The 23,012-nt window shown below is 45.8% G+C and overlaps 1 protein-coding gene and 1 pseudogene across 1 annotated transcript; both read left to right on the top strand.

Annotated features, from left to right (window-relative positions):
* Nucleotides 1-1,525: 1,525 nt before the first annotated feature.
* Nucleotides 1,526-2,980, top strand: LOC146200456 (uncharacterized; annotated as a pseudogene).
* Nucleotides 2,981-21,884: 18,904 nt separating this feature from the next.
* On the top strand, nt 21,885-22,748 carry LOC146200455 (solute carrier family 22 member 6-like). The gene has a single exon (XM_084592370.1). The coding sequence runs from the start codon at nt 21,885-21,887 to the stop codon at nt 22,746-22,748; it is 864 nt and encodes a 287-aa protein (XP_084448496.1).
* The last annotated feature ends 264 nt before the right edge of the window (nt 22,749-23,012 follow it).

The following is a 23,012-nucleotide window of genomic DNA, read 5'->3' as shown; positions in this document are numbered from 1 at the left end:
AATCGAAGATTATACTTTCAAATTATGCGAACAAAATTGGGACGTGTGACGAAATGGAAAGGAGCATGAACCTCTCCAAGACGTGGAGCTTCCTCCGGCACTTGTTGGACCCAGACAACTCGAAGACGCAATCTGGTATAATATTGACAAAAGCGAGGCACGCGTTCGAAGGGTACGATGATGATTTTATGACCAAATTAATTGAGACGTACGTGGGGGATACTTCACGAACCCTACTTCCTGACTACGCTGGAGCGCCTAACGAGGCGCTGGACGCCCCCATCACAGAAGCGGAAGTGAGGGCGGAGATTGTAAGACTTAAAACGAAGTCGGCTCCAGGCTCTGATGGGGTAACGAACAAAATGCTCAGGAATCTAGACAATGATTCCATTAGGTATCTAACAGAGTATATGTAGGAATCTTGGGAAAAAGGCGAGCTGCCACAACAGTGGAAGACGACAAGCATTATTTTAATACTGAAACCAGGGAAGCTTCATCAACTGGCAAATTTACGACCAATTTCTTTAACTTCATGCATGGGGAAACTGATGGACCCCGTCATCGAGACCAGACTGATCAGTTTCATGCAGCAGGGTGATTGTGGCCAAATGAGTTGGTTGGGTTCCGACCTCACTTGTGTACGCAGGACGTCTTGCTCCAAATCAAACATGACATAATATACTTAAATGACATAATAGCCTAAGATGCGAAAGAAATTTTGGGGCTGGACCCCACGAAGGCTTTCGACAACGTAAAAAATGAGGCGGACCTGGGAGGGCTGAACAAAAATTAATGTAGGTAAAAGGACATATCGGTACATCAGGGACTTTCTGACGGGTAGAACGGCCTGCATGAAGCTCCAAATGCTGGAATCCCCCGCAATAAAGCTAGGCAGTAAGGGTACGCCCCAGGGATTAGAGCTGTACCTCCTACTCTTTAACGTGGCTATGAAGAAACTCCCCGAGCAATTGGCAAAGCTCGAAGGATTAAAATTTAGTATATATGCGGATGATATCTCCCTTTGAGTCAACCAAGGAAGTGATCCGGCCGTCGAAATCCTGCTCCACACCGCCACCGACAACATGGTAGATTACGCGGCAGAGAGAGGCCTAGCGTGCTCGCCGCCGAAATCCGAATTGTTTATATCCTCCTGAGTTCCCGCTATCAGGCATTTGTCCAATATATTGGACATCGAATACTACGCCACTACGCAGGACTCAAAGCTTTTTAGCCGGTAACATCCAATCGTCTAATATTTTGGACACCTACTAGCGCCACCTAGGAAGTTGCGTTCAAACTGCATCAGTTGTTTTGCCACCAGGGGTGTTTGCAACATAGAGTAAGAAACTCTATGGTTTGCAATGGCATGAGTTGTTTTGCCACCAGGGGTGTTTGCAACATAGAGTAAGAAACTCTATGGTTTGCAATGGCGGCGTTCAGCGGCGCATCTTTGTACTGCGACCGCCGGAAAAGTAAGTTCTGTTTCTCGTATTATCACGCATGTTTCGGCATAAAACCTGCTTCAAATCATATTTTATGTTTCACAGAACACGCAGAACTGAAACTTTTGTTTATGTGCCCACTTTCTGGCTTTTCCTGCTCGTTTTATTTTGAATGTCCAACACGTGGGACGCTGGCACTCAACGCGGTCTTTTTGAACGCAGCAATGCGATGGCTGCCAGAATGAGCCTAGCGCGCCTTAGTTTTATCGGCGCAACAAATTCCATTGCCGTGATGGGGGTCTGTGCGTTTTGGACTATTTTGTATTTCTGCGCTCTAAACATTCTTTTTTTTTTTTGGTCAGGGTACAGGCCTTTGGTGTCAGACGAAACTGCAGACAGAATCCTACAAAGAATAGCTGCTGGCAACTCATCAGATATCGACCTCTCTGACAGCGATGAGGACACCATAGTAGACCCCAGCTTTTCTGCACCTCTGGGAGATGTCAACTCTGACGATGAAAGTAGTGAAGACGATGGCACGTCAACTTCAATAGGCAAAACATCTGGAGCACGCTGGAAACGTCCTAAAGGGTAAGCATTCTGACACTGCATGGCTTCACTGTGTTTGTTGTGACGAGCCTGCAAGGAAACAATTTTTATATTTCACACACATTTTTTTTTTTATTTCAATGCAGGCCCATTACAACATGGCTTCCAGATTTCGTTCCCGGCAATGCTGATGACAGTGAAGTGCGGGCCTCTTGGGCCCCCTACAATTACTTTTTGCAGTATGTACCTAAAGAAGCATACGAAAAAATGGCCTACTCAATGAATAGAACCCATGTGGAAGTTACTGGACGTTCGTTGGATGTATCAGTTGAAGAACTTAAGACATTTTTTGGGACCTCATTGACGATGTCATGCTTGGGCTACCCGCAGATTCAGATGTATTGGCAAAGAAAGACCAGAGTTCCGCTTGTAGCCGAAAACATGACTCGCAACAGGTATTTCAGGTTACGACGTCGGCTTCAGCTTGTCAATGAGCTTGATATTGGCGATGAAGAGAAGAAAGAAGACCTGCTCTGGAGAATCCGACCCCTGGTCTCTCTAATTATGGATGGGTGTCACAAACTCCCTCGCTCCGAGCACGTATGCATCGACGAGCAGATGATACCGTTTACCGTTTACATTGCGTTGAGCAATTCATTGGTGCAGTACACTGAGGACATGCACAGAGAAAAAAAAAAAGAAATCATGAAATTTTTGGAGTTCCGGCTTTCTGTAGCTGAATCTCTCGTTGCTGAAGGCCGCAAGCACGAAGGCACTGATAGTGGCAGTGACGAGTGGGCTCCTCCAGCTAAGCGTCCCAAAAATTCACCAGATGCAACGAAAGGAAACACCAGTGGGCACTTCCCCAGAATAACTGATGATGTGAATGCCGCCCGCTGCAGACTGCAAGGTTGTAGCATGAAGACGAAGTTCTTCTGCAGGAAGTGCAACATATTCTTTTGTGTCACAAAGGACAGGCAATGCTTTGAAATGGCTCACAAAAAGTGACCAAAAAGGTGTTTGTAACCAAATGAAGGCTCCCTTTTCTTTTTGTGTTGTTCTTTTTTGAATATGTGAATAATAAAAGTTTTTGCACTTTAGAATCATATTTCATATTATTTTTCCTAGGTGTTGCTGCATGCCCATTAGCTCAGAAATAACCGGGTAGAGTGCCAGTGTCCAATATATTGGACAGCATGTTACGCTAAAACTGCCGACAATGGTGAAGAAATAAATTTCACTTTTCTTCCTTGTAATGTAAACGTCATTTTCTGAAACTTTAAAAAAAAAATCAGTGAACCTAAATGCACCTGGCAACTCAGGAGGACAATCCGAAGCACTTAAGGTGCAAGGAACCATCGGAGATCACAATTAAAGTGGCGGGTAACGAGGTACCAATAGTCGAGAAAATCATAATCTTGGGCTTGATTCTCCAGTCACACAGACATAATGGCGAGACCATCAAGAGGCTGGAGAATCACGCGATGCGGACCCAGAACCTAATTGGGCGGGTGGCCAGCAGGGGTCGAGGGTTAAAGTACAAAAATTTGATTAAACTGGTACAGGCGTACGTCTTCAGCCGAGTGAGCTACGCAACGCCGTATCTAAATTTGAAGTACGGGTTTTTTAAGCCAAAGACAAGGACAAAAAAGGCGAGACGTACACACACAAGCGCTAGCGATGTGACTCAGCAGAAGATCGAAGATGTAAGAAGATGAAGAAACACAGAAAGAGGGGCCCACATTGTTAGCGCTTGAGTGTGTACGTCTCACCTTTCTTGTCCTTGTCTCCATTTGCGCTAAAAAACGCTACATCAAGGTGAATAACCAACTCGCCCGAAAGGAAGTTTTAATCTAGATTAAAAAGCGGCGGAAAAAGAGAAGATTGAGTTTCTAATGATAAAATGCGTGAAAAGAGCGCTGAGACTGCTCGTCTTCATATCAACCGAGAGACTGATGGCTCTAGGAGTACAGAACACATGGGCAGAACTGGCGGAAGCGGTGCAACCTCTCAAATTGAGAGACTTACCACCACGAAGACAGGAAGAGCCATTTTGACGAATGTTGGAATGAATAAACCCTGGTAGGGGTCCCACGATCAAGGGAAGTCAGACAAAATCTGATGATCCCCCTCTGCCAAAAAACATGCAACCGGAATATAACAAAGACAGGAGGAAAAAACAAGGCGAAACATTAGAAATTATATTGGGCAAAATTTCAAAACATGAGGTGGCCTATGTAGACGCGGCGGGAGGTGGTGGCAGTTCCGCGGTAGCAACGGCCGGGGCAATTCCGTGACAGCTGCCACTTGGCGTGGGCGGAGCACAGAAAGAGCCGAAGAAACTGCGATCGCGTTAGCTTGCGTCGGAACGGAAGCGAAGTTTGTCATCAGTGACAGCAAAACTGCCATAAAAATTTTAGCACGGGCAGGATCTCGCCCTTAGCAGCCAGAATCCTAGGCCAGAAAAAGTTGGATAGGAAAAAACAAATCATTTGGACTGAGTGTCATGAACACGCTCGGTGCTGGGCGATGTATCGAGCATGCGCAGACTTCCTCTGGCCGGCGTGCGCGTATCCCAGCGCGCAAGACGTGCGCTTCGAGCGCTCATGGAGTACTTCTATGGCTCGTGTCCTGCGTTGATTCCGTTGCATCCGTTGTTCTCTGCCGTACTGTGATGCGTTGTTGATTTTAGGTGAAGCAAGAAAACGTGTGTCTGAAGAGAGCATAGCACAGATATAGCCCTTGTCATTGTGCTTTCAACCCCGCACTATACGTCCTATTTTTCGTTCTTTCTTTTTTTCTTGCTCATTTCGCGCTCTTTCTGCTGTGTTCCCCACTTGAACCCTAGGGCGATATACGATCACATTCTCCGGGTCTGCGCAAATGATCCACCTGCGGTGGAATCAATACAGCTCCCTTCTCCCGGGCGGTGGGAAGCCACGCTAGTGAGCTCGGACTCGAAGATCCAACTACGGGCCATCGAGCAGGCTAATGAGGTCGCCGCCAACCATGGACTAGCGGGCATCTAGTACGTCTCTCCTTAGACCTGCTTGAGTGACGAAATATACGTTTTGTAATGAATCCCTTGTCGAGATGCACTTTCTTTGCACAGTGAGGGAACCACGTTATCCATACAAGTGAGGAACCCACCCAGCTCCTTTCAAGTCCGGTTGATGAGCTTGACCGCTTCGTTGACGAGGAAAGTCTCGAGAACGTCGAACCTACTTTGAATACCCTTCCTCCAGGTGATCATAAGTACGTCCCTATGCATAGTTTAACAGTCTCATAACTTACATTGCAGTATATGTGGCTCGAAAGTTCAAGCACAAATCAAAATGTAATACTTGTTTTTACGGCATAAAAAAAAATAATCTCAAACTACTACCACGGAGGTATTATTTACCCGTCTGTGGAGCTTAGCTCGAAAACACGCTAAAAGAGTCTGAAATTGGTTTTTTTTTTTTTTCAGTTCAGGGCAAATGAATGCAAATAGCATGCGTGAATTTGGGAGGTTTTGGAAAGCGCAGAGGTTTCCAGGCTTGGATGTATGACTGAATTGACGCTTCTCATTATGAAGGTCTACGTCCTCATGCGATACTCTCGTTTTATGTGAAGTTACTAAACCAAGTGCAGAGCTCTAAAGCAGAGCATATATAAAAGACCTCAAACTTGAGTATATGCCATTGATAGTGTTTGAGAACTCTGTCTAATGAATCTGCGTGCGTCTTGTGTGCCTTCAGATTTAGCAGCTTAATTCATTATGTTCTCGTAGTAGCGACATTTTCATATAATTCCGTAGTGTTTTATATTTTGGTACTATATATGCTTGAACTATTTATTTATATTCACGTAAGAGGCGAATTGTTAACCCTGCTGGTTTTTGAAGTCCTCTGTGAGGTTTCATGCATACGTATGAGCTCTCTCTGATTTATTTCATTTCATATATACAACTGCCTGTTCATGTGTATCAGTCCATATTCAAATAAAGTGTTAAACAGCCCCTGCCATAATTTCTATCTCCTAGCAATTTTGTATATCCTATTCATATGAGGGGTAAACAAAGTATGGTAGCTTAAAGACACCTCCTATATTGAGTTTTTTGTGCGAGCTAGCGTCGATGGAAGATTTCAGTTTAGTCCGCGTAAATTGGCGCATCCGATAATGAAAATTGGTGATTATATAAATACGATGGGCATTCGTCATTGAACCTCTCGTTAACGTTAGAGAAGTAAAGATACCAGCAAGTCCATGAAATTCCTTACCATTGGTTGTCAGTTAATTGACAATCTGTATCTTACTTTGGCTGTATGTGTCTTGCCGCATATACATAGTTCCCCCGACGACGACCGCTTTTATAGGAAACTAGTTAATTTATTCATGCACAGAATCGCTTTATTACATTTAGTTAAACGTGTGGGAGTTAAAGCGACACAATTTATCATTGTGCACCTTCAGGGTCCGAAGAACTAGCGGTGGCGTCGGCGGTTATTCCATCCTCCTACATGCAGCGCCCTCTCATATCGCGCGGAGCGGTCTTCACTGAAACGATCAGCTAGCCGGCGGCAGGCGGCCTGACGTTAGCACCAGCAACGATTAGGATTATGTTTATTGGTGCACGGTATTGTGATGATCGAAGCGGTGTCGCAGCTGTCTAAAAGCCGGTATGCGTCTTGCTTCTCTTGCTTGCTTTTCTTGCGTCTTCCTTGCCGCAGATGATGCATTCGCTTTTACATATGCAGGTGCAATATCAATACACCAGGTCAGGACTACACAGCAGTAACTGCGAATAAGAACAATGCATCGCCTACGGATACAAAAAAACTGTAAACCGGTCATCCTGCCACATATAAATGGTTATGGTCGTCACACCTTGGAATTTGTAGTGGTTACGTATAGGAATAGGCTATCTGCAGCACCAAACCCAAAAGCTACCCTCTATCCAATGACCACTCAAGAAACATAGATTAATTTTCTCCTTTGTAAAACATAATTCGTTTCTTTTATTTTCAACGACAGTAAAGTTCTACCCGTAACATGCACCTCTAGTATTTCGGACTCCATGAATATTGCATACTTAATTGTATAAGTCTATAAACTTTGTACTAACTTATAGCGTTCTCTTTACAATAACAATCTGTACATTTCAAATATACTCAAACTTCAATGTTGCAATACTTTGTAGCAAATTGTTCAAGAACTCATGAACAATTTTTGCGTTCCAATAGTTTTTACACTGGTTTGTAAACGGTTCTTTGTGAGAAACAAACCGGCAAACTATTTGCACTTACTGGGCCCTTGCAATCAGGCACCGCGTACATTTGCAAACGCGATGATGGGAGATGCCACCCCATATAATAAGGCTTTGCACACACGGGGTAGAAGTGTGGCTCTGCATAGTACAGCCATTTCATTTTTTTAGACCCCGCCGTGACCACGCGAGGGTGGGGCGATCGTAAATTTTTCGGCGCCTTAATTGAACGACACTACACTAAGTTCATCGCAAAAATTAAAACTCCGATGCCATACATGTGTTTCGCAAAACTGTATATGCGATAACCCTTTCCCGATGTCTCAGCCGTGAAAAGGAAGCACTGCTTCAGAGGATCCAGGTAGTACTTGTACTCAATCCTGCTGTGACTCTGAAGTAGTCTGTTTCACAATCTTTTTCCTCTGGAATATATTGATATCGACACGACCCACTTGCTCTGGGTCTGCCAAGCACTGCAGTTCAAGAAGCTGACGGCAGCGGTTATTGCACCGCACAATCCCAATTCATAGGAGTAGGCACCACATCAATCAATGCGCGGTTTTTACCATAAGGCAATATTTGCTCATTTACTATGATTTCATCCTTTATAGCATCCCTCATTAACGAAGGGAAGCAATCGATACCTCTTAAAAACAGATAATGTTGTGTACTGTTCTCAGTTCATGGCACTTATTCATGGAGGGTCAGGGAAGGTTTAAGTGAGAACAGCAATTAGTACTAAATGACCTTGATTTAAAATAATGATGGTGCTCAGTGTATTACATCAATACTTAAATAAAGCCAATGATCTTTCTTGGCACATGACACATACGTAAGATTGGGATATTGTCCAGGTCTTCGTGAGGACAGGAAAGCGTGCGGATTATACGAGATTAGTTTAATAAATCAAAAATGGACTATAAAAGAATACCTATGATGCAAGTCCGTAGAAATGAATAAAAGAAAAAACTATTGAGCAAAGTTTTTAGGCTTGCCAATTTGTAATGCAATTAGCAAGGGATTCAGCCCTATCTTTAATATAGTTGCTGCGGTATTCACAAATCTGAGGCGACGCAAATCATCGGGCACTCGCACTGAAGGAGAGAAGAAGCTGGACCGACAGTGAAAACCAGAGCTGGGTTATGGGGATTTCTAAATGTATCCTCCTTTAAAACGAGAAAGGGAGACTTCTCATCGTTTTCGTCATCTGTGCGGTGTTGAGTGGTCTGTAGGTCTGCTCTTTGGTACATACATGCGCCACACAGCTTCGGCAATTCATGACACTTCGGCGCGGGCCTTCTCTGTGAGGACATGCGCGCATCGGGGAAGCTCGGCAGGTAGGCGCGCAAAGTTCACAGTATTGCAAATCTGCAGACGGCGACGATCTGCCTAGCGGGCTACAGTCTTCTTTAGTCGGCAATGGTAGCGAAAATTGGACTAAGGTGTTCAATTTCAAACTCAAGGCCAAAAGCACCAACAAACTTCTTTCCGTCTTGGTGGAATCTGGCCGAAACACGTTCAAAGAACCGACTTGCAGTGTATAGTTTAAAAATGAGCAACGAAAACTACATGCAAAGCGTGTCCTAAGAAAATCGCACATCCGTGAAATCTTCCTTTTTTTTTTCAATAGACAGCCTTCGAGTGTTTCATGCAATTTACACCCTTCGTTGTTTCCTGCAGTAAGCATGCCTGCAGTTTCACGCCATCGTAAAGGGCACGCGAATTTACAAAAGAAGGAAGAAGCCCTTACAAATGACTGCTTGCCAGGGACGATCAGTCTTGCGACCACTTCACTGGGATGACAGTAAATCATCAATACCATCAGAACCTACGGAGAGGCAGCTGCATTGCGGAAACGGTGTCTACAAGCTCTTGGTTCTCTTCAGTGCGAGCATCTCGCTGGGCACATACGGCCTGCACTACGAGAGCTTCAGTCTAATCGCCGGGATAATGAACCACTGGTGTAGACGACCAGACGCCTTCACCAACCTCAGCGGCTTCTAGTGGAAGAACATGGCCATCCCACTCGACGAACGAGGAGAGTTCAGCCGCTGCTCGATACGCGACCCACCGGACGCTGGCGAAGCTGCCAAGGTGATCCCGTGCACTTCGTGGGAGTTTGACCTGGACCAATTCGGCAACAACATTGTGAGTGAATGAACCTGTTGTGCGACAGGCGCTGGCTCATCGAAGTCGCCAGGCTCATGTCTTTAGCAGCTTGCTTGGTTTCACTGGCTGTAGTTGGAATTCTGGCAGACCGTGTCGGCCGCAAGACGGTCGTTTTCATCACCATACCTGTTGTTCTCATAGCAAGGACTGGGAGCAGCTTACCAAACAATTTTTCGTTCTTTGTTGCCGCTCGTGCGGTCATTTTGGCTACCATGATCGCCTTGATACCACCAATGTTAGCTCTCTTTTACGAAGCCACACCCGCTTCAAGAATTCCTGCGTACACGACGGTTGGCTCGCTGCTCTCGGTAGTCATTACTCCTACTACGCTGTTCTTCGCAGAGCTTTACAAGGCCGGTTGGGCACCAGTACTGCTCATTCTGATGATTCCCACCTGCCTACTTCTCCTCATGTACTACAGCGTCGACGAGTCGCCTGCCTGGCTTTAAGCAATAGGACATGGCAAAGAAGCAGAGCCGGTCGCTTTGCATGCAGCAAGCCTCAACAATGTGTCGCCTGAACATTGCCACGAGATGATGCAGAAATACTTACAGGCGCAGACCGGCAGCCGGGACTCTCCTGAAAGTGACAGGCTCTGCGGATCGCACCTCAGAGGTCGCACAGTTCTTCTGGTTTATATGTAGACGGCACTCAGCTATGCTTATGACGCATTCGTTATCAACAGTGTCGGACTGCCCGTCAACTATGTGACCACAGCCATTTACTACGCTGTAACATTCATCGGCCTCTTGCTCCTTGTACCTTGTCTTGCTCGCTTTGGCTTCAGAAGGATCGTGGTGGCCTCTGGATTTATCTTTGGAACACTGTTGGCAGTCTTCATCATCGTGCCTAGACAAAAAGGCATCCTTATACAGAATTGCTTCATAGTCTGCATGCGCGTGACTGGAACCATCTGCTTCTCGTCTTTTGCCTCACAAGCGGCCGGCGCATACCTCGTCAAAGCACACAGCAGCGGTCTGGCTTGGCTTCTTGCATTCAGCCGCATCGGTGACAGCCTAGGCCAGACGAGCACGGCAGTGTTCGATGACCGACACATTGACGTGAGACTGGCCATAGCGGATGGGGGAATGTCGCTGTTTGCCTTTGGCGCCCAGGTTTTGCCGTGCCAGGGAGAATGCGTGCTGCAGGTGCAACGCACGTCTGGCCTCCGATAGGTCACCACTCATGCTCCAGATAGCACACGTGCCATGCAGGACACACTGCTACCGCTGCCCAAGAAGCCGGTCAAGCGCAGAAGTACGATTGAAACGGACAAGGTCTCATTGCCTCGAGAACATCACTCCCCCTGCTCGATGCCGAAGGCGGTGACACTTTCCTTGGGACAATCTTCGATCTCCACTTATCAATCTATGAACGTGTTTTTTTTTTTCATTTTATTCTTACTTGACGGTGCCTGCTTTCTTCTGGTCATTTGCTTCGATGTAAGCGACACATTCTAATTTTTACTAACGCACGACATTCTTCCAAATTTTTCAATTTTATTATAACGTATGCCTTTCCTTTTGGCGTAATATATTAATCAATATAATGACGCGTGAGCATGGTCATAGAATGTCTACACAAAATGACAAAGCAGTACGAAAATTAAGGTTGTAACGCAGGAGCGGGAGGCCTGTCTTGCGTGACGCAAGGAAATGTTCATGTTTGCGTAGGAGACCCGAATGTTTAAGGCATTACAACAAACCACCCATGCCATTACAAATGTCATCTTGTGTCTCGTATAGCGTGAGTCTAACCTCTAACATATGCCTAGTTTTCTTTAACCGCGAGAAGTGTCTCTGTTTATAACTTCCGACTTATACAGTCGTATCTGATTCGCGTGTGTCATTGTGAACCACATTTGCGCACCGATTTTGGCATCGTACGCCATGTCGCAGCGCGCTCGCAGTCAGTAAAAAACCACGTCAGGGACTAATTTTGTTGGACACATCTTCCGCAATTATACGGTTTATAGCCATAATCATGAAGCACCTTGTCAGCGATGAGGTTGTGTAAACCGCCTTCAAGTTAAGTGTGAGATTCAGCAATGACACGCTAGGTTACATGCCGTTTGTCGATCATTTCCTTTTGTGTTTCAGTTTTTGCGTGCTTATTGCTTTGTTCTTTTTCGGTGTGGCACTACTGCGATCCTGACAAGCTTGGACACTTGAACGCCGCTGTAGACTTGCTCAATCCGTTGTTTAATATTGTCTGTTCGAAACTATGCGCAAACATGTGTCAAACTGGAGTAGCTGAATGTATGAATGCGTAATATGCAAGGCTGATGCCTGGAAGGTGGGCCTCAAGGGTGCCGATCATCACAGCAAATTTCTGAATAAGAAGCCATATTTACTGGTCTGGAAGTGAATGTGGGCTACATTAAAAAAGCTGAGATGTGGGCTATTTATGTTAGTTCATACAGGTGGAACAGCGTAATAAAGGCACGTCTTAATCAAGGCCCGTTCTTGTCTTTTTCAAGTGCCACTTAATTGTATCGCTGTTCCTCCAGTTTCGGCCTCTTTGGTTGTTCATGTTATACTAGAACTAGCACTAACCAAACCAGTGAAAGGAGATGCACCCAATATAAAGCTGCGCCATCTCAGCAGTTATCTAGCAGCAATGTGACTAGCGCATATTTCTGGGTACCCTTCATTATTGTGTGGGGGCCGCAATGACATCGAAAGTCGTGAAAAAAAAAGTATGGCTGCCTTTCGCCTACGATGATCTGTGAAACTCGGGTGGCGGTTATTCCAGAAAGCGCGGGCCCGGGGCTCATCGAGCTATCGAATTACCCGCCAAGTCAATTTAAAGCGTGGTCAGATCTTTTTACATAAGGTCACAAGAAATTGTAAACAGCAGGAAAGGGGCAAAATCTGACCTCATAAATGACGTTATAAGGTCTAGTGTGGTAAAAATTTCCAGAGCACTGTGAAATCTACACTGAATAAATGCGAAAGCCTAACCGCTGCTGGTGCATACGGTGCATCACGTTTGCTGTCATCATTATCAACTAAATGCACCGTTATTAACTTTGATAAAGTCCCTATTGTCATTGTCACTAATTACAGTTTCAATGTCATCGCAAATATCATCCTCAAAGTAGACAAGGAGAATTATGACTTATGTTTAAAAAGCCCAGGGTGCATTTTTATGCATCTCCCGCAATAATATGCAGAAACTGCGCAAAGTATTTGCAGTTTTATTTGGAGCTCAAATTAGGAGCCAATTAGCCGCACTAATTTGTTTCTTCTCATGATAAGGGGCGGCCTTGGTTTTTTGAGCTTGTTCCAGAGACAATTTGCATGACGATTTTTTGCGCGATCCAACAGACCCTTGTTGCACACAATTCTGCAGATGCGCATAATTACTGTGATACCGGAATTTGTTGTGTCTTGTTATCCTGCCGGAAGCCGAGCTTTCACTGAATTTTTACGCGACGTTGTGTTTGCCTTACAAATTCTGCGTGCACAGTATGTGAGTACTGTACCCAGGAAACATTGTATACAGGCTTGCTCAAGTTTTTTGTACTTGTACCTCTATACCGATCCATATATTGTGGAGGCCTAGGACAAGATATCCTAAAGAGAGTTACAAAGTGCTGGCTAAGCTAATTGTCAAAATTTTCTTCAAGGTTTCCTCTGGCACCCTTCCCGTAAGAGCATGGCTTAATAAAAACCGTATATTGGTACCTTGGACCCTCAACTGCAGAATATGTAAAAACAAAAACAGAGACCAAAAATCACGTGTTTATAGACTGATTGCAGCCTGTTTTTCACTGCGATATATTGTTACAGGGGCCTTGATATGGTCCATTACTGCAGCAGAGCGTAGTTAGCACTGTAGCGCCCGGTTAACCGCACACGCATTTCAATTTCGTCGTCCCTCAGCACAATCGCCCAGTTCTTCTTCGTCACATGACCAACCCCCCACGCGCCCTTATTGGGAGAATAGTCACGGTGGCGTGATTTCATTCTCTCAACGGTATGGATGGATGGATGGAATATAAGAGCGTCCCCTTTGAAACGGGGTGGTAGCAGTAGCTATTATGCTCATTTTTCTGCCTATATTTTAATTATTGTTTTAGATTGGTTAACTATACCATCATTATATCTATTGAATTTTTGTTTCTACATTACTAACATTATGTCACTTTTCTGTTTTAAGCCCCCAATCTTCCAGTCGTTTTTGCTAGCTTCCACTGCCGGTTTATTCACCCGGCCACTGGTATCTCTAAATCCCAGAGCTTCAGGAAGAGTGACTGCGCCTGCATCGACTTCCGGATGAATTTAGGGTCCTCTGAGAGGCGTCACCTGGCGATAGATAGCGGAAATATTGTAAAAATGAATTTGAACTCAAAAGCATTTTAAACACTTGAAACTTACTTCGACTAAGGCGAACATATATTGACACATGCCATTCCTAGACGACGAAGATTTGAACGGGCGATTCGGAAAAGATGACGAAGCAATACGGTGCTGCGCTTTTGTGCTGCCTTGACTGGCTGTTGGTGTTCTTCGGTGCCAGAGTGCCAGAGCGCCTTCTCTGTAACGTAACGTTACAATACTATGGTGAGGTTACCCAAAAAAAAACAAAATATTATGCCTCTGCCCGTGCCACTAGGTATAACGACAGTGATCCCAAGCACTTTGCAGGCCGCTTCATGCCCCCCTCAAGACGGCCGCCGCAGGCTTCACCCGAGTCCATGAGCCAGTATAGGCGACTTCCACTTCAGCAGTTTTTATTGCGAAAGCAATACTGCGCCAAGTTTCGAGCCGTCGCGTATCCCCGGCGGAGGCCGTGTTTGACCTTGAGCCGCAGCTGCGTCGACACCTGAATCGCGCCGTAAGAGAAGGGAGGAAGGGGGGAGTGTTAGCATTAAAACGAAAAAAGAAGAGGTGTGAAAGGAAAGACTGGACACACAAATAAAATACGAAAAAAAAAACTGGATTAAAATTACACTTTCTTGTTTCGCACACGCACGTTCACGCACAGTTTTCAAGCGTCCACTCACTGAACAACACTGAACAATGTTTTATGTGCATATGATATGTGTAAAGATGTGTCAAATCAGCACAACTCGCAATATGACACAAGCCCGAAGACTAGAGCCCATGCAGAGCACAACACAAAGATAGAGTGTCACTCCGGTTCGAACTCGGTCTGTGCGTACTGCACCATCACCGCAGCCTTACATCACACGTGTTAAACAGCCATAGTTCTCGCACTCTGCTTCACCGTCCTCATCAACTTCCATTCGTACGCAATTCAGTGCCAAAAAAAAGAAAACCAAGCCAAGATCTGAACACATGACCGCGTCCGCTTGTCAGCCGTGCCGCGCTGCCATCGATACGACTTTCCGTATCGCTCTACGACGTTGCTGATGAGACGAGCAATGGTAGAGGCCAACCCTGCCGTCTGTACTTCCGTCCCAGATCTGGAGCTTTCTACTACTCCCATACTCAGAAACTATACCATTTTTTTTCGCATATTGCTTAAAGGGAAGCTGCACCGATTTTAGAATTTGATGCGCTTCATAGGGTCGAACCTGCAGGGTTTGTATGTTAAGTATACGAAATATTTTGGCTTTAGCTTTTGAAATAGTGACGTAATCATCGATTAAAGTTGCTACCCCGTTCAGGCTTCTCCGCAGTGCACAGCGCTGGAGGGGGGATGTCAGTAGCAGTCGACAGGAGTACGACAGGCGGTAGTGACGTCAAGAACGGCGTCTACCTCTCTTCCGCTTCTATTGCCCGAGCAGGCCGTGCATCACCTGTCGCTTGCAGGCTACGCAGTGCAACCTTTTTCTTGCCTCGCGCTTGTTTTCTTCTTGCGAACGTTACTGCAAGCTTTTTCAGTGCATCTTGCACCGTTCTTCACGAAAAGAACGACCATGCCGTGGTTCTGCGCAGCATATGGCTGCACGAACACTGGCGGCCAAGAGGATGTCGCGTTTCATAAATTCCCAAAGGAGCGCAAGCTATCGGCGCTTTGGGTTGCCGCGGTCAAGAGGAAGGATTTCAAGCCTACAAAATCGTCGGTGATCTGCTCAGATCATTTTCGCGACAGTTACTATCACCAAAGCTTGTCGTTGATGCTATCTTTTTGGATACTGATCAAATCTGCGCGATTGAAAACCGGTGCTGTGCCTTCTGCCTTCGCGCACAACAGCACCTCTCCGCCGCCAAGAGCTGCTTTCGCAAAAAGAAGAAAATTTGAGGTAAGAGGTCCAATACATCATATTGCTCTTCTGTTCTGTTTACGTTTTTTTTTTTTTTGTTCTGTGGGGCAGATGGGTGGCAGGGCAGATGAAGGCACAGGTGAAAGTAAAACTATTCAGCATTGGCGCCCGCTGACGCGGCTGGAAAACTGCGAGAAGTAATGTTAGAGAGTAGGACTTTTTTTCTTTTTAAGAGGAGGGAGTGGGTAATTAGTGGGATGTGAGGAGTGCCATACCTTCTCCACGCGCTCATGTATAGGCAGGAACCCCAACGCCGCACCCAGTGCACGAAGTGCGCGCCGTGCTTCGTAACTTGAACCGGGAGAACGCGAACGACCGCGCTAGCCGTGCGCGTCGGACTGGGGCGCATTATATATCTCTCTCAAGGTGATCCTGTATTCTTTTTCTCTCTCTACTCGTCCACGGCACTTAGAGCGTTAGCTGCGTTAGCTCCTTTTTGTTTGTGCAATTGGGGCTTGTAGTGACTCGTATTTCCCGTGCAAGGTCCGCTCCACTGGCTTGCTCGGCCGTCGATTGAGTACCGCCAGGCTCGCCGGATTTCAGTGCACTAATGAAATTAAAATCGAAATTGAGTTGGCTGTCACAGGGCTAACTACATGCATCATTTTTTTTTTACCTGCGCCTTCACCTGCCCGATACTTCTTCGCCTCACGGTGCATTTGGTGGCATGCTCGGCGTACACACGGGAGCGCGCCTATCTATATGCGCTGGAGAGGAATTGACGGTGTGCTCCGGGATGATTAGAATGAAGGCTAGTGTATATACTATATGGGAGACTCGGCGTTCGTGGCTTTTTTGTTTCATATGCACGCTGCAGCGCTTGAGCGCAAGAATTTGTTGTGAAAACCATTATGTGCTTCAAATGTCAGTCGCGCGACAGCCAGCCAGCCTGCCTAATTCAAGAAAGTGCAGTGCCGACTGGCACGCTTATGTTCTAATTTATTTATTTATTATACTGCGCTCTTGTTTCCAAGATCTTGGCAGGGTGGATAGAGAAGTAAAAAAAAAAGCAGCGGTATATAACTGTAGGTGCATGAGGTCACTCGCTATGTGCAAATGCAAGCATCAGATGAAATGTGACATAACACAAAAGGACAACCCTGAGAGAATACATTAATATAGTAAGGTGTCACAGTAAAAATATCGGGCAAGAGCTGTTGAAATTTAGCACAGTGAACTTAATCTCTAAACGATTGCAGCAGGTGTGCTCAGCCAATGGCCACAACGCTGCAGTGTGTGAGCATATTGGCTAATCATGATTAGGCTATCGGTGCGATGCGGAAAGAGTCATCACACTGCTTTATCGACGAATGGAAACGCAGCCCTTATTTGCTCATGAAAAGTTTTGTTCAGGAAAACGAGCAGTTTTGCACCTCTATACGTTTTGCACTTGGCGATCCAATTCTGCTTGCACATGCCAAGCATGAACTTTTTTAAATGGAAGTCAGATACCTATTCCATAAAGGAGAACGCACATCCTAAACTCGCCTCTGCTTTGTTAAATTAAGTTTCGTATGTCATGCTTATATCTTATGGCCATTTTCTTATTTTCAGGTTCTTGGAGAGCTCCTGGGAAATTCAACTATCGCAATTAAGAAAAGAAATCAGGGCAGCATGATGTCCGTGGTCGAAGTCGCGATGTTAAGCGCAGCTAAATGAAGTGTGCTAAACTCGCGACATGGCAGCGCGTGACTGCCGATAGCTGTCCTAGCGTTTTGGTATTTTTACCGGTGTTCTAAATGGGATTACGCGCGCGCAGCAAGGTAGCGGCCTGGCTTCTCGTTGATACCGCGCTCCCGCGTTAATTTGCTAAATCCCGCCAGAATAAAATGTATACGTACTCGAGGTTGCGGGAGCTGAGAGCAAGACTTTTGCTGCTCTTGCTGACATATAAATGACTAAATTCACCAACAAAACTGGGGCGACGGCTCGTCTGGATGAGCTCATTTGTTTACAATCGTCACATCAAGCGCATTGGCGTGAAATTGCTTCGTTCGAGTCTGGCAGGAGATTTAGGGCACGAGTAATGCAGATATGTTCAATTGAGAGCGGATCACAGGCGCATACAGCAGTGCAGCGCAGCGGTACGTACCAGTGTGAATTTCCCATGAGGGAAAAGGTTAGCGCTGTCTCCTCTCTCGTCATGTCGCCGCTGCCGCCAGTGTCACCTTGTTTCGAAGCCGCCGCTGGTTCGAACAAGCACGGCTTAATATCATATTCCCCTGAGCAGCGTGATCGTTGCATGTTCAGCAGCATACATCCACAGAAAAGCACGTGCGTGCATGTACAATCACTTGGACCGCCGCTACCACTGAATGGCAAGCCGTCATTGACGTCACGGCGCGCTTGACCAGTCAGAGGCAAGAGCACCACTTTCAAAACGCTCCACGGCGTTGGTGCAAGTTTTTCTGATTAAAAAGTAGTTTGTGGTCACTTATGACTAAATTTAACGTCGTATTCGTGTTCAGGGGGTCGTAAACTATATATGTTTTCCGATCTCTTTTTTTTTTTAAGTGATGCAGCTGCCCTTTAACGTCCCGGCAACAATCAATACATCACTAACTTCCCTCAGCAAGCTTCTAGTTCTTTTTTATTATTTTTGATAAACGCCTCCTATTGGTTGTCCATGGAAAGTCTTAATTGCACATTCTGAAAGCAGTACAGACTTCAAGAAAAATGTTGCTGTTTATCAGTAGCTTATACCATTTATATCAATACATTCATAAACGGCATGTACTTTATAATGTTCCACATTTGTCTCATAATTACTTTCAAATCACAGCCCATGCTTTCCTATGAAATGCCTAACTATGCTGTCTGTGAGCGCAGGAAAACTGGAGACAATTCTTGACATGCGCTGGAAGCTTAAACCATTGTCATTGACCTGTCCACGACAGTATCCTATATTATCCAACAGTTGCATCAGAATTAAAAGGCATCACAAAATCCTGGACCCATAAATTTTTATGACAAATGCCAACCAGTTCAAACTTACTAATGCGCTCAGCCACAAGAGCACGCTGCGTGTGCGAAAACCTACGCTAGCCGCCCGATGCGACGAGTCTGCCTAGTTCTAGAGTGTCGAGACGATGAGAAATTCGCCACTTGAGCCTGAGCAGCGTTCCGCGGCTGGCGTGAGTGGTCTCGCTCTTCTGAGCATGGACATGTGTGTTTTTTACGACGATTGACCAGCAACGTGACAGCGGCACTGGCCCGAGAAAGGTGCTTGTGGCCTTTGTGTGGCAAGAACTGTACCCTGTTATGAACGTCCTGCATCTCACAAAAGGTCTATGAACAGAAACTGCGCATGTAGACTGTGTGTTAGCGTACGAAAAGCCGCGGCTTTTTGTAAGCGTTCGTATTGGATGGTAAAAAAGCCCAGAAATCATCTTATAGTGAGGCGTGTAAGGCAGCGATGGTCAATTCAAGCGCAGCCGATTGCACAGTTCCGGCCACCGGCTGCACCTTCTCTCCTCCGTCGACATGGGCGAATAGGCAGGCTGGCCCGTGCATACATCCCACCGCGCGGACCCGGTGCTCCTCACTTCGTGTCATTGAGGAGGCAACGGGTGCAACTCGTAGAGTTAATACGCGTGCAACCCAAGGCTTCCGTTAAGTTCCAGACTTCACTAGCGAGCCGAGAGAGAAGAGCATAGCTTTGGCAGCGCTGCGCTGTTTGAGCTCCTTCTCAGCGTCTAGAACAATTTGGCGGCGGTCATATTAGAGCGCGCCGCGCGATCGCCGGTTCTAGTTTTCGACGAATCTACGGTAGCGGTAGTAGGCAGGCCCCGGCTTGAACGAGATCGCAGAGCTAGAGCTCATACCTTTTCTATTCACTGTCACTTTAAGAGTCGCCTCTCTTTCTTTTGTAAATAACGTTTCGGTACTTTGTTGTGATATAAAATTTCGTCTTGTTACTTCAAGTTCATCGTCCTTCGTCTCAATGTGTTTATGAACTACACGTCACCCGCCAAATCGACGAGCGCCTCGACGAGTGAGAGAAGTGCAGAAAACAAAGCAATGAGCCTGATTTTAATCCCCGTTTAGACCCAATGAAATTGTGCATTCACACAAAAAAATCACATAAACGGAACTTTTCATTTTTCTAATCGTTAGCTTTTGTCAGTGTGGCAGCATTATTAGCAAATGATGGCGTCGAGACCAGATCTCTTAGATCTTGCCAGTTGGTAAACTCCCCTTCCAAGGGTAAATCACCCTAGGGGCCATTTTACGTATGTAGACGAACTGCTACGCACTGTTGACACAACGTATAAGCCTAATACCGTTTCTTGGGCTAGTAGGTTCATATTTGTACTGTGAAAAACTGCGCCGAACTAAACACACCACAAGAAAGAAGACAAGACAAAGGCGCTACTCACAACTCTTGTGAGTAGCGCCTTGTCTCGTCTTCTTTCTTGTGGTGTGTTTAGTTCGGCGCAGTTTTTCATAGTACGTGTAAGCTGTCAGCATCTGAAGAGACAAAAATTGTTTGCTTGTTTTGTTTTTCACCCGAACACGACGCGCTTACGAAGAAGCATTGCGAAAAGCAAACAATGACTTCCGGACACTTCACACACTTCAAAATCGACGCAGAACGACGGGTCAAGCACTGCACCTGAGCACAGTCAGTCCAGAATTCCTGCTATTGAAGTAATAAGGTCTGTGAATGAAATGTATGTGAAGAGAGTGTCATGAGCTTTATTGCCGCAACGTCTGACGCAATGTTTCACACTGATGTGGAAAACCGAGAACCACGGACACACTGGAATGTATACAGCGAAGAAAATGTTCCAAGGTAATAAAAAATTATGGAAGGCAGACATTATTCTCCTGGTAGCATACAATTCCAGCAACGTGAATGCACCTATGGCGCTATTAATACAGCCGAGCCTTTTCCCATTTTGTGTCTAGAAAAATAACTTATTTTTAGCCGACAAAATGAGGCCTCTGACAACTCTACAAGTTTTGAAAGCAAAGTCTATGATCACGTTTTTAAATATGTCTGACGTGGTATCTGTTCATTACGCAAAAACGAGCTCTGCAATGGATATTAGACCACCATCAAACTGCGTGCTGCTAACACACCGGGCAGGCCTTGTAACGTCTGCTGAAAACGTTCTACGTCTTTGATACGTCTCTGAAAGTAAAAAAGGCTCCTCAGAAAGAGAGAATGCTTATGTGTGCTGTTCTTGGCTTGTGGCAGTTACTGGAGGGGGTTCAAACTAATGAGGGGCTCAGTGCGATACATGAATAATTAAATAAAGCCAGTTTTCTTCCTTAGCTCATATACCACATACCCAGGAAGGAGGGATTGACCAGAGCTTAGTGAGGACACCAAGAAATACGGCATATAATAGATGAGTTTAATAAATATAAGATGTGCATAAGAAGAAAACATATAATCCAATATCGAAGAAAGGAACAAAAGAAAAACCTGCTAAACGAAATTTTCAGATATGTAAATTACTAAATTTTGAACACTATTAATAAGGAAATCAGCCCTAACTGTGACATAGTTGTGGCGGTATTCACAAATACGAGGCAATACTAATCAGCTGACACTCATACTGAAGGAGTGAAGACGCGGAACTGTCCGAGTAAGCCCCAATTGTGTTAGGGGAATTTCTAAATATATCCTGTTCTGAAACGAAACCCTCGCAAGGTGACTCCTCATCGACTTCCCCATCTGTGTGGGGTGAGGTGGGTATAGGTCCATACGTTCGCCATATAACTCCGGCAGTGCATGTCACTTCGGGGCGGGCGTTCTCTGTGAGGACATGCGCGCCTCCAGAAAACACTGCAGGGAGCCACGCAAGGTTTACAGGAGTGCAGTTCTTCAGAATATTCGACTGTTCACTTAGCGGGCGAAACCATTCTTTGTTGCGGAAAGATAACGGGAACGGGACTAAGGTGTTCAATTTCAAACTCAAGTACAAAAACACCAACCACAATCTTGCCGTATATTAGTCCATTCTGGGCGAAACTACTTCAAAGAAGGGGCTGGCTGCATAGTGTTCAGGAATGAGCAACGAAAACTACATAAACAGTGTATCCATAAAAATTGTATATAGGTGCAGTTTTTTTTTCCGTAGACAGTCTTCGAGTGCCATATGCAATATAAACCCTTCATTGTTTTCTGCTGAAAACATGCCTGCAGCATCAGGCCATCGTAATGGGCGCGCGGTTTTGCAGAAGAAAGAAGCCCTTGGAAATCGCTGCTTGCCAGGAGCGACCAGTCATGCGACCACTTCGTTGCGACCGTGATGCCGCTAAGGCTTCAGGATCATCAGAACCTACGGAGAGGCAGCTACCTTACGGAAACGGTGCCTTCCAGCTCTTGGTTCTCTTCAGTGCGAGCATCTCGCTGGGCACATACGGCCTGCACTACGAGAGCTTCAGTCTAACCGCCGGCATAATGAACCACTGGTGTAGAGGACCAGACTCCTTCGCCAACCTCAGCGGCTTCGAGTGGAAGAACATGGCCATCCCACTCGATGACCGAGGAGAGTTCAGCAGTTGCTGGATACGCGACCCGCCGGACGCTGGCGACGCTGCCAGGGTGATCCCGTGCACTTCGTGGGAGTTTGACCTAGACCAATTCGGCAACAACATTGTGAGTGAATGGAACCTGGTGTGCAACAGACGCTGGCTCATCGAAGTTGCTAGGCTCGTTTCTTTAGCCGCAAGCTTGGCTTCGTTATCTGTAGTTCGAGCTCTGGCAGACCACGTCGGCCGCAAGACGGTCTTTTTCATCACCATACCTGTTGTTCTCATAGCAGGCACTGGGAGCAGCGAACCAAACGATTTCCTCTTCTTTGTTACCGTTCGTGCCGACCTTTTGGCTGCCATGATCGCCCTTATAACACCAATGTTAGCTATTTTTTATGAAGTCACACCCAGTTCAAGAATTCCTGAGTACACGACGGTGGGCTCGCTGCTCGCGGTAGTCATTACTCCTACCGCGCTGCTCTTCGCAAAGCTCTTCAGGGCTAGTTGGGCGGCCCTACAGCTTATTCTCATGATTCCCACCTGCCTACTTCATCTCATGTACTATAGCGTCGACGAGTCTCCAGCCTGGCTTTCGGCGAAAGGGCACGGGTAAGAAGCCGAGCACTTCGCTTTGCCTAATGTTTAAGACATTAAAACTCATCATAGTCTTGTCACTGCAAATGCTAACTTGTATCTGTGATAACCTGAGTCACTTTGGGATGTTAAACCCAGTAAACCAACAAAGCCATCCATCTTATGAGACAATGTGTTTGTGCATTAGCATATATATATATATATATATATATATATATATATATATATATATATATATATATATATATATATATATATATATATACACTGTGCTACTAGCGCT

The sequence above is a fragment of the Amblyomma maculatum genome, chromosome 2, assembly GCF_055883805.1.
Source record: "Amblyomma maculatum isolate TAMU_Amacu chromosome 2, ASM5588380v1, whole genome shotgun sequence".
Taxonomy (NCBI): domain Eukaryota; kingdom Metazoa; phylum Arthropoda; class Arachnida; order Ixodida; family Ixodidae; genus Amblyomma; species Amblyomma maculatum.
Note: the sequence above shows the minus strand (reverse complement) of the source record. Positions and strands in the feature narration are given on the sequence as shown.

Bases quoted from the DNA above. Each gene is read 5' to 3' on its own strand.
- LOC146200455 (XM_084592370.1), top strand. From the start codon at position 21,885: ATGCGACCACTTCGTTGCGACCGTGATGCCGCTAAGGCTTCAGGATCA.